This window comes from Acartia tonsa, chromosome 15, assembly GCF_053477335.1.
Source record: "Acartia tonsa isolate MP-2025a chromosome 15, ASM5347733v1, whole genome shotgun sequence".
NCBI classification, from domain to species: Eukaryota; Metazoa; Arthropoda; class Copepoda; order Calanoida; family Acartiidae; genus Acartia; species Acartia tonsa.
Window position 1 is genome coordinate 27553135 of NC_137274.1, and position 12708 is coordinate 27565842.

Below are 12708 nucleotides of genomic sequence, written 5' to 3' on the forward strand. Positions count from 1 at the left end.
ATAAAATTAGTGGTTGAAACGTTTGAATTTACTTCATTAACCAAACAAACTAAATTCAATCAAGTTCCCAAAATTTTTAACCAAACAAATAAGATTGAAAACGCTATTATAAAACTTTGGGGACTAGTGGAATATCCCCTACCTCCCTGTTCTTTATGGGAATGGTTATTTGTGAAAGAGTATCAATACATCCTTCCAACCCTCCCCCCTCAAAATAGTTAAAAACATGCCCTTCATTGAAAAGGAGAATCATATCAGGTTAGCGGTCAGCGAGATCTTTTTTGCTACAAATAACTATAAGTGTTTATACTAATGATTTCTTATTTGTTGGTTTTACTAGTTTTAGGACTTTTATTGAATATTGATTGGTTGGTGCATGTAGTTAAGTGTACAAACGTTTTAACCATTAGTAATAAAATAAAAATCTAGAAAGGGTTACTTTGTGTATCCTCATTGGGGATGTATATCATTATATTGGCCATTGTCTTATCCCTTTTAGAACCTTGTTAGTTTTCAAAACCTACCTACCAAAAAAGAAGTGAAAAGCATTTTTTTTATAATATACCTACTTTTTTATATTTCAGAAATATATGCTTATTAATAATGTATTGAGAAAAATAAATTCAAAAGCTTAATAGAAAAATTGCTTGAAGGTAACATCCACTTAATAAAGTAACAGGATGTCTGTGTGTTCTAAACGTTTGAGAATACAAGTCACGAACATCAAAGCTGTAGCTTATTACCTCTAGTTTCATTTATTACTTTAGCAAAATTTTGTCAGACCTTTTGGATGTATGGAAAATAACATCCCTGTCATATTAGACACTAGTTCCAAGAGTTTTATAATCTTATTTGTTGACATAACAACTTTGGGGACTCTAGTGAATTTTTATTGGTTGCTTTATTATATAACTAGCGGTTGCGCTCCTAGGATCTAAGGGCTCTTTATTCAAAGGGGCAAGTAAGAAGAGGGGAAGAAAATAGCCTAAAACCATCCTTAGGCTTAAATCTAAAAATAAACAGCCTAAAACCGCTCAGGGATCTATGTGAAGCTTCCCTAAAATGGAACACACAATTGGTTTAGTGGTTATTGAATTCTTAAGCTTTAGACATAAAAATGTTTTACTAATTTATATAATAGGATATATTGAGTGTTCAAATGTTTTCAAGCTCTAATAGTAAGAAGGGGTAATTTTGCATATCATCATTAGGGATCATTTAGGATTTATAGATCATTGTCTTATCCATTTAGATCCCTGAGTTTTATAGTTATTTATCGCCTCGTGTTATAGACAGCTATCCGCGGATATTATGACTGAGAACCGGTTCTAATCCAGCGGATTATCTAGAATGCTGCTACGGCCACTAGTCCCTAAAGTTTTATAATCATATATTCTTGTTCTTGAGATTACCTAAAATCTTTGGGTACTATTTTATCAAATTTTGATTGGTTGATTCATAAAGTCGAGTGTTCAACCGTTTTCAACCACTAGTTGTAATCTACAGAAGGGGTAATTTTGTGTATCATCATTTAGAATGCCTGCAAGCCACTATTCTGGAGGCGAAATGGGGGGAGAAGGGGATGAAGATTTGCTGCACCAACTATCACAGGACCTAGACCTGCAACAATTTGCCAACGATGCCTCATATCAGGTTAGAAGCAGTTATTTATCCAGAGAGAGAGAGAGGGGACACTGGGCTGTTTATTACACTAGTCCCAAAAGTTTTATAAGAACGTTTGCTAATTCGTTGGCTTAACATCTTTGGTGAATTTTGATTGGTTGGTTACCTAATTAAGCTGTCTGCTTTAACAACTAATTTTAATCTATAGTTGGGGTAATTTTGTGTTTCATCATAGGGGAAGAACATAAATTTATCGGTAATTGTCTTATCCCTTTAGATCCTTTTTATTTATTGCACCGCCGTATTACAAACAAATTGGTGTTAATTTTATTTTAACTTTCGTGGAAAATTGTCTGTGATATGAGAATCTTTTATGTAATCTACTTTGACTGTCGTTATCATTAAAAATAAAACAAGGTTTCGTGTTTATTTTCTCCAATAAATCGATTCTTGATTTTAATAAATACACTTAAATCTACTTTTACGTATTTTCATCCACGATTTTTTGTGCTTCGCTACTTATGGATGTTGTCATCCTTGTTTGAATACTGATTTGATTCCTTAGACATTTCTACTTATTCTTATAATCAAGTCCTATGTAAAAAATCCTAAAAATGTAGGTATGTCCTGAAACAGAATACTGGGCGTTATCCTCTTAGAATTTTTTTTTTCAATTTTGAAAATTTGAGTACCCCCCCCCCCCCCCCCCCCACAAAGACGAACAACTATTTTAGGTTAGGTTAGGTTTTAGGCTAGGGAGCCGAGCGCTGTGGCTAGGCAGGCAAGGGGGCCGAGCGCTGCGGCTAGGCAGGATAGGGAGCCGAGCGCTGCGGCCAGAGTTCATAGTTCTCTGTTTGGGGAGAGGGGGGGGGGGGTACTCAAATTTTCAAAATTGAAAAAAAAATAATACCGAGGATAGTACCAAATACTGTATTTACTTCCAATTTTATTAGACTTATGCATTTATATTCTGCTTATTTATCATGACACTCTACAAGTGTTAATGTTTGTTTGTCTAACCGTTTCAAAGCTTCGCTTTTATGGATGTTGTCATCCTTGTTAGTTAAATTAAATTTGTGGTTGTACGGAATAAGAGGATTATAGTCAGCTTTCCGCGGATATTATACCGACAATATGGCCGTTGCACAAAACTACTCCTTCTTTAGATTACAATTTCATTAAGTTGAATGTTTAAACGTTCCAACCACTAATGTTGATCTAAAGAAGTAATAATTTTGTGCATCATAATTGGGTATGTACATCAATTCATCTACCATTGTCTTATCCCTTTAGATCCCCGAGTTTTATATATTTATAAATAGCATAGTATCATAGACAGCAGTCCGTGGTTAATATACGGATAGTATGGCCGAGAACCGGTTCTAATCCAGCGGATATTATTCAGGATGAAGAGATGTTGACAGGAATGATGGAGTTTGATCTCCACGGACTGCAGGACCAAATTTTTCCAGGTAAACATTTTTTGGTACCCAAAGTTTTAGAACAAAACTTTGGTTAGGGTAAAGCGGGGCGATCTCTGTATTGGGGCTAAGGGGGGGGGGGGGAAGTTCTGACACTTTTGCGTAAACAGTGATTATAGGCTTTGTCTTTGGAGATAATGGATAGGTTATTTGGCAAAAAAGTTTCCTTTTGGAATGTAGTTTTCCTATTTTTAAAAAAATTTGGATTTGGCCTCCAGGTTCCGGTACTCCAGGCCTCCAGGTGGATTCTGGACAGGTAAAAAAAAAATTCAAGATAGAACAAAACTTATTTAACAAAAGTTGGTACTTTATGGATGGTATGAACTAATTTGAAGAAATTTTTGAAATCGGGCTCCAGGTTCTGGTACTGCAGGCCTCCAGGTGGATCCTGGACAGGTAAAAATTGAAAATTTTTAATTTTAAAGTTAGAACAAAACTTATTTAACAAAAGTGGCTTCTTTATAGATGGTATTAACTAATCTGAAGAAAATTTTGAAATCGGGCTCCAGGTTCAGGTGCTGCAGGCCTCCAGGTGGATCCTGGACAGGTAAAAATTGAAAATTTTTACTTTAAAAGTTAGAACAAAACTTATTTAACAAAAGTTGCTACTTTATGGATGGTATGATCTAATTAGAAGAAATTTTTGAAATCGGGCTCCAGGTTCTGGTACTGCAGGCCTCTAGGTGGATCCTGGACAGGTAAAAATTGAAAATTTTTAATTTAAAAGTTAGAACAAGACCTAATTTAACAAAAGTGGCTTCTTTATAGATGGTTTGAACTAATTTAAAGAAAATTTTGAAATCAGGCTCCAGGTTCAGGTACTGCAGGCCTCCAGGTGGATCCTGGACAGGTAAAAACTGAATTTTTTTACTTTAAAAGTTAGAACAAAACTTATTTGACAAAAGTGGCTTCTTTATAGATAGTATTAACTACTTTGAAGAAAATTTTGAAATCGGGCTCCAGGTTTAGGTACTGCAGGCCTTCAGGTGGATCCTGGACAGGTAAAAACTGAAATTTTTTACTTTAAAAGTTAGAACAAAACTTATTTAACAAAAGTGGCTTCTTTATAGATGGTATTAACTAATCTGAAAAAAATTTTGAAATTGGGCTCCAGGTTCAGGTAAAAATTTTAATTTTTACTTTAAAAGTTAGAACAAAACTTATTTAACAAAAGTGGCTTCTTTATAGATGGTAGGAAGTAATTTGAAGAAAATTTTGAAATTGGGCGCCAGGTTCAGGTACTGCAGGCCTCCAGGTGGATCCTGGACAGGTAAAAATTAAAAATTTTTACTTTAAAAGTTAAAACAAAACTTATTTGACAAAAGTGGCTTCTTTAAAGATGGTAGGAAGTAATTTGAAGAAAATTTTGAAATCGGGCTCCAGGTAGATCCTGGACATGTAAAAGTTGAATTTTTTCACTTTAAAAGTTGGATCAAAACTTATTTTACAAAAGTTGATACTTTATGGATGGTATTAACTAATTTGAAGAAAATTTTTAAATTGGGCTCCAGGTTCAGGTACTGCAGGCCTCCAGGTGGATCAACTTTTGTTCACTAAGTTTTGTTCTAACTTTAATAGAAAAAAATTTCAGTTTTTACCTGTCCAGGATCCACCTGGAGGCCTGCAGTACCTGAACCTGGAGCCCGATTTCAAAATTTTCTTCAAATTACTTCCTACCATCCATAAAGAAGCCATTTTTGTTAAATAAGTTTTGTTCTAACTTTTAAAGTAAAAATTTTCAATTTTTACCTGTTCAGGATCCACCTGGAGGCCTGCAGCACCTGAACCTGGAGCCCGATTTCAAAATTTTCTTCAGATTAGTTAATACCATCTATAAAGAAGCCACTTTTGTTAAATAAGTTTTGTTCTAACTTTAAAATTAAAAATTTTCAATTTTTACCTGTCCAGGATCCACCTGGAGACCTGCAGTACCAGAACCTGGAGCCCGATTTCAAAAATTTCTTCAAATTAGTTCATACCATCCATAAAGTACCAACTTTTGTTAAATAAGTTTTGTTCTATCTTGAATGTTTTTTTTTACCTGTCCAGAATCTACCTGGAGGCCTGGAGTACCGGAACCTGGAGGCCAAATCCAAAATTTTTTTAAAAATAGGAAAACTACATCCCAAAAGGAAACTTTTTTGCCAAATAACCTATCCATTATCTCCAAAGACAAAGCCTATAATCACTGTTTACGCAAAAGTGTTAGAACTTCCCCCCCCCCCCCCCCCCCCCTTTGTTCCTTATTAGATTGCCTACAAAAAAGTATAAAATGAAATTTTTGTGAGATGAATTTTTAGGGTATGTACTTCGACTTTAATGAGGCGGGGCGAACTCTGTTTTTTCACTTTTTATACTAATTTTTTCAATTTTATAGGTACCTAAAGTGAAATTTTCGAGAGAAAAAAGTCAAATTCCGCGTATTGCAGAAAAATTATTTTTTTTCGGTAGAAAAAGTTGACCTATCTTCATAAAAAATTTTGTGCATGCTCTTTATTACATTTTAAAGGCTGGCCACAAACATACTATTTCCACTATTTCCACTATTTTTGCATACTATGCAAACTATTCCAAAAAAATATGCTATTTCCACTATTGTCCAAAATTGCATACTATTTCCACTATTTCTTTGGATTTCAGATAAATCTTCAATTTTTAGGTAACTAAAACAAACTGATTTTTTTGATCATGAAAAGAAAGCCAAGTAGCAGGTTTCATCGCATTTTCACAGTATCTTTTCTCCTATTTCTAGTCCCTGCGGGGGGCTCTAACCCTGCGGGGCAATCATTAACACTTACCTAACCAAAAATAACCTATCAAATGCTACTGTGAAAATACGGCAAAATCGCAACTTTGTTTTCAATTTTTTTTTTAGAAATGTTTCCAGAAGAAAGTAGTCTTTCAGTTCAGATTGTTGTACCTTTATTGAAAGTTATTGGTATTTCTACATTCAATGTAAAGATTTTTTTTTTGAAAGATACCAAAACTTGGGGTAATTAGTGACACAACCAAAAAGATTTCACCCAATTATCTCTAAAACTAAGGGAGTAGCACCCAAAATAAAATTGCTGGTATGTCGTGTCACGTGTGACGAGTCACCACATTTCTCCCCCCCCCCCCCTTTGCAATTAGATGATAGGGTTGATTTATCAATTACATAACACTTGTTGCTTCGCCCCTCGCCTCAGGAAAATAGCTTAAAACCAACCAAGTTTTTTATGAGCTTAGCTGAAAAGTATAACCGATTAGGACCAACATACTTTTGGCTTTAGGAAAACAAACTTACCTACTACTTATATTATAGGATAAAAATTAAACTAAAAATAATCGTTCATAAATTGTGGCTAATCTTCCTTTGAATCATAATTAAATCATACTGACAATAATTATAAAGTATCTAACGGTTTCGGACATCATATAATGCAGTTTGAAAACAATAGGACAACTTTAACATACCTAAATTATCGTCAAGAGCTATCCGTTACGTACGGACGGACATACATGAGAACCTATTTATAGAAAAGCAGCACTTAAAAAAACTCCCAGCTGTAGTAAAGGTAAACAATATACTGACACTGAACATAACCTGTCGCGACAATATATTGACGTAAAAAGTATAAATTGAACATACACAACTTGAAATAGCGCAGCTACTGTCTATATGAAAAATGTTAAAAATGCTACGTACTTTCTAATCATAGATAGGCTGGTTTTAAGAATTTAGAATCAATTGTATACTATTGGAATGTGTCGATCTACTTGAAATAAATATGCCATATCTAGTATATCAGTTTTATTTCAGTATTTAGTATTATCGCTGCGCTACATACTTTTGGACCGGATTGTCCTATATATGAACAACAAGGATGACAACATCCATAAGTAGCGAAGCACAAACAAATAAATAAGAATTTAGATATTAGTTGTTTAAAGCATGTATATTAGGAAAAAATCACGAAACCTTTTCAACATTTGTTTTTAATTTCTTAATATTTATATTTCAGTACTATGACTAACAGACTGACGGTCAAAGTAAATTACACACTGGATGCTTAAACCAACGGGAAATTTAATTTTGATATATTTAACTACAAAAATTTTTAAAAACGGACCATAAACACCAAAGATAGGAGGAAAAATGTGAGAAATATAAAAATAGCCATAAACCTGCAAAAAGGCAGTCTGACCGCTATTGATGTTTTCTTGAAACGACAGGAAATTTAATTTTGATATATATAACTGAAAAACAAAACTTCGGAAATCGGGCCATAAACACCAAAGGTATGGAGAAAAATGTGAAAAATACAAAAATAGCCTAAAACCTGCCTAAAGGTAGTCTGACCGTAATAGTTGTTTTCTTGAAACGACAGGAAATTTAATTTTGATACTATAACTGAAAAATTTTTGGAAATCGGACCATAAACACCAAACACAGTGCCTTCGAAGGTGCTTTGACTTTAGTGTCAGAACCTAAATTGGGACATAGTGCATTTTATTACCCTAGGTTAGGTAACTTCATTTCACTTTTCAATAAAATATAAAATGCAGCTGTTTTTGAGAAAATTAGATTTAAAAATTTCAAGTTCAATTTTCACCCACTAGGAGTTACCGCATAATCATGACAAGAAAAACAAAGATTATTTATTTAAAATTTTGAACATCTTTGCTTTTATAAAGTCAGTCATAAAACCTCTCTATATATGATTTATTTAAGGCTGAATATCCGTGACATTAGCAAAGCAATTGATAAAAATGGCCATTAATTAACTCACTTCAGGAGTGGTTTTATGAAGAACTTTATAAAAGCAAAGTTGTTCAAAATTTTAAATAAATAATCTTTGCTTTTCTTGTCATGATTATGCGGTAACTCCTAGTGGGTGAAAATTGAACTTGAAACTTTCAAATTTAATTTTCTGAAAAACCGCTGCATTTTAGATTTTATTGAAAAGTGAAATGAAGTTACCTAACCTATGGTAATGAAATGCACTATGTCCCAATTTAGGTTCTGACACTAAAGTCAAAGCACCTTCGAAGGAACTGTGCAAAGATATGGAGAAAAATGTGAAAAATACAAAAATAGGCTAAAACCTGCTAAAAAGCGGTCCTACCATCATTGATGTTTTATAGTTAATTGTGCTCCTTAATAATAGGAATGTTGTCTAAAAATTTCAGCCTTTTATCTTTTATAGGAGCCGAGAAAATCATGTTTCCCCCAAACTAAGACATACGGACAGACGGATATTTCAAATTACTGATAGCTAACCAACATTTTAAGGCCCTATAGTGTTTTAAATGCTTGCTATTTCATACTATTTTGTTTAAAATGCATACTATTTTTAAAAAATTTACATACCATTTTTAAAAATTTTACATACTATTGCATACTATTTACTTTTTTTTTTGCATACTATTTTATGCTATTTTGAAAAAAAGTCTGTGGCCACCCTGCATTTAGCAACTTTTACCTTTAGGGCATGCTGTAATAAAATCAATACGTCATCGATTTTTTGTGCTTGAAAATGCCCTACCGACTTCGCCTCGAGGAGGGACGAAGTCTGTGCCGTTTTTTAGATCAATTTTGACAAACTTCCCAATGTCCTAGGTTTACATCCTCTTAGGACCTGATCGACTTTTCCGAGATCTTTCTAATGGTCTTGGTCTCATTAAAAATTAATAATTTTTACCATCTATTTTTTTCAAAAAACCGAAAAAGCACAGAGTTCGCCCCGCTTTACCCTACCTACTGTTGTCATATCTTCATGTAACTACCAGTGACCAGTTACTTTTGTTTATCATAATTGTGGCATCTTTTCCAGTATGGCTTCCAAACCGATTAATATCCGCAGGATTAGAACCAGTTTGGTCATCCATACTGAAAAAAAAACACATGTATAGCATTGTATTGCTGACATTTTTTCTATGAATATTAAAATCAAAAGCATAGAATTTATAACAGTTTTGTTAGCCAGGGCCTCCCCTTGGGTCTAACAAAACTGGTATTAATTGCATAATTTTTTATTTTAATATCCTCGGAAAGCTGTCTATAATGTGATAAATAACTATGCCGACATGCCGAAATAAACTTGAAAAATGTTTACAGGTCTTTTTATTTCTTCATTTTATCCCTCCCCCCCTCCGTTTAATAGGGGATCCCTTGCAGAATTATACACCCCTGCAATTTTAAGTCTAGTTTTACACTTCTCCGTTCATCCCCCCTTTCTTCATCTTTCCCCCCTTCTGCAACAATTTCATTCGCGGATTTTCATCTTTTTACTTGACGGATTCATTTTTTTCTTTCCATTTTATGAATCTATCTATCTCTAAATATCTATCTATCTAAATATCTATCTATCTATCTCTAATTGCAGAGCTAAGTTGTGGAGAGAGTGGTTACGGGGAGAGTGTCAAATCTTATCGATCTATCTATCTATCTAAATATCTATCTATCTATCTATCTAAATATCTATCTATCTATCTCTAATTGCAGAGCTAAGTTGTGGAGAGAGTGGTTACGGGGAGAGTGTCAAATCTTATCGATCTATCTATCTATCTATCCATCTATCTATCTAAATATCTATCTATCTAAATATCTAAATATCAATCTATCTATCTAAATATCTATCTATCTAAATATCTAAATATCTATCTATCTATCTATCTCTAATTGCAGAGCTCAGCTGTGGTGAAAGTGGTTACGGGGAGAGTGTCAAATCTGAACCGGACTCCCCCTTCCCCCCCAGTTCACCAACAGACTCGGACCATAGGTAGGTTGTTGTTGTTGTTGTGGAGCTGCTTGATTTTGTTGTGGCTTCGCGGAGCCGCCACTGAAAAAAAAACGGATCCGGCTCCTACCTAAAATCAAAAATTCATTTAAACATTTTTTCCCAGTCTATTTTTGACTTTTAAAAGTCCAATTAATAAAATAATAGGGAGTGGGGAGAGGTTTAATGCAACCATCTCGTAATCAATGCACAAATGCCACTTAGAATCCGAATTTCGTTATGAAACTTGGCATGTGTCATCCTTGGTAAGTTTATTTTCCCGAAATTAAACAATAAGTTGGAAAATAGCGGCTGGCGGCCCAGCCCTATCTACACATTATACTCTTGGCCTCTCCCAGCCGGTTCCAGCTGGTAGCGGCTGGTACTAGAAATTTGGGTTCCCCAAAACTTTTGGAAATGGGTAGGTATGATTTTACATGAAATAAAGCAAAAAAATGAATGAAAAAGTTGATTCCTATGTCATATGTAAAGAATTTTGCCTGAAAATAGCCAAAAAGCAGCGTAACGGCTAAGCCACCAGCTGTAACTTTTCTAACTTTTTGTTTAATTTCGGGAGCCGCCATCACCATATTTTGCAGCTGGAGTTGGAGCAAAATATAGTAAAATATTTGGGGAAGGGTTTTTTTTGGGGGGGGGGGGGACTGGGGGTGTCCCATCTCCCAAAAACATACTTAAAACCATCACAGGACCAGTAGGTATATTCCCTGAAGAGTAGAGCTCAATCGGTTCACTGGTTACTGAGATCTTAAGCTTCAGACAGACAGACATCATTCTACTTTGTATTTACCTATAGATTATGAAAAAGGGGGAGGTAGGTTGTGCAAAAATTCCGTAAAAGTGTGAGTTTTAAGGCTAAAAACCATTAGAAGAACGATGATATTCACTAAATATGTATAAAAAATGTTGTCTATGGTTCTAAACACTTATTTAGTGAATATTATCGTTCTACTACTGTTTTTAAGCCTTAAAACTCACACTTTTACGGAATTTTTGCACAACATCTCCCTCTTCAAGTGACAGCACAAGCAACAGCCGACGCAACAGTCCACCGCTATCCCCACAACAATCCATACTCTCGCCGCCGCCGCCACAGCTCCCGCCGCCAGCCCAGTTCATCAGCTACTCTGCCGCCATACATACGCCAAGCCGCCCTGTGCCCGCCGCGGTGAATGCCCAACAAAGCACTGCTAAGGAATTGATAATTTTATATGCTTGCTTTCAGGGATCTACAGGGATAAGACAATGGAGGATAAATTGTTGTACATCCCCAATCATGATACACTATTACCACTTCTGTAGATTAAAATTAGTGGGTGAAATGTTAGAACACTCAACTTAATGAAGTCACCATAGTTGTGAAGCCAACCAATAATGAAACGTTATTATAACACTTTGGGGACTAGTGTAATAAACAGCCCATTGTCTCCTCCCTATCTAGGTTGTTTTACAAAGCACCGATAAGGAATTTATGATTTTAAATTGTTACTATATATCACCTTACATCCTTAATACAATTACACAACGCATTAAAAATTAGAACAGTCTCAATGGTGCTAGTATCCAAACTCAAATAATATGTCAAAATAATAACAATTGCAACAGTACCCAAAGTCTAAATAATAAGCCAAAAAAAAGAAAAATTACAATGGTTACCTATAGTACCCAAAGTCCAAAAAAAACCATAAAAAAAAAATTATCTGTTTCATCAGTTGCCCATACCCAAAATAAAACGCCCTGTACCTACCTTGCAAAATTTACAACAAGCCACAGGTTTGTAGATAGATAGATAGACAGACAGACCGACAGACATTTATTAAGATAGATGAATAGATATATATTTATCAAGCCATCATCTAGCAAAGAAGATAGATAGAACGATAGACATTTAGCTAGGTAGATAGATAGCTGGATATACATTTATCAAGATTGTTAGACAGACAGACATTTAGATGTACACTGTAACTTTGTTAAAAGTACCCAAAGTTTTACTTCCAACGATTTAGATAAAGTACTTTGGGTTCCAGTTTAATTTACAGTTCATTGTCTCGTCCCTCCTTGAATCATAGTGTATTTGTTACAGACAGACCTAGACGAATTTTAGAATAGTTATTTATTGCATCGTATTATAGACAGCTTTTTGCGGATATCAAAATGAAAAATATTAGCTTTAAAACAAGTTTTTCGGTTTTAATTTCATGATTTTTATCATAGTATTCGTGGAAAATTGTCTGTTATACAATGCTATATATAATTTTTCAGTATGGCTGACTGAACCGGTTCTAATCCAGCGGATATTAATCGGTTTCTTTGAAGCCATACTGGAATAGTTATTTCTCGCATTGTATTATAAACAGCTTTCCGCAGATATAGAATATACAATCAAAAGATTAAAACCAGTTTTTTTTTAGCCCCGAGATGCCGAAGGCACGGGCTTAAAAAACTGATTTTAATCTTATGATTGTACATTTTTATATTCATAGAAAGCTGGATATAATACGATGCTAGACATAGGTTTTTCGTATGGATTAGATCCGGCTCTTATCCACTGGATTCGAATGAATACGAGAAAAGAATTTCTCTTTTTAATAACCTTTGTAAAAGAACCCAAAGTTTTAATAACATTCATTTATTATTTCAGCACCCATTGTCTTGACCTTGGGGATGGATGGAAGGTATTACACCACACCAACTTCTATTATAGGTAAAAATAGCCTAAAACCTGCTAAAAAGCGGTCCGACCGCCATTGATGTTTTATAGTTAATTGTGCTCGTTAATATTAGAAATGTTGTCAAAAACTTTCAGCTTTCTATCTTTTATAGGA

General features: G+C 34.4%; 1 protein-coding gene across 8 annotated transcripts in view; it reads left to right on the plus strand.

Annotated features, from left to right (window-relative positions):
• Positions 1 to 582: 582 nt before the first annotated feature.
• LOC145307475 (cyclic AMP-dependent transcription factor ATF-6 alpha-like) overlaps positions 583 to 12708 on the plus strand; it is a 43997-nt gene continuing 31871 nt past the window's right edge. For 5 of the 8 annotated variants that reach the window (XR_013875488.1, XR_013875487.1, XM_080149924.1 and 2 more), the window contains exons 1-7: positions 592 to 653; positions 1536 to 1653; positions 3029 to 3095; positions 9775 to 9868; positions 10901 to 11076; positions 11594 to 11656; positions 12525 to 12587. Coding sequence is in view for 5 of the 8 variants with exons in the window: in XM_080149924.1 (XP_080006050.1) it covers positions 1537 to 1653; positions 3029 to 3095; positions 9775 to 9868; positions 10901 to 11076; positions 11594 to 11656; positions 12525 to 12587 (580 nt within the window). In the remaining 3 variants the exon portion in view is untranslated. Of the gene's footprint in view, positions 654 to 1535; positions 1654 to 3028; positions 3096 to 9774; positions 9869 to 10900; positions 11077 to 11593; positions 11657 to 12524; positions 12588 to 12708 lie in introns of all 8 variants that reach the window. The other 3 variants (XR_013875489.1, XM_080149929.1, XM_080149926.1) reach the window with 2 other exon arrangements.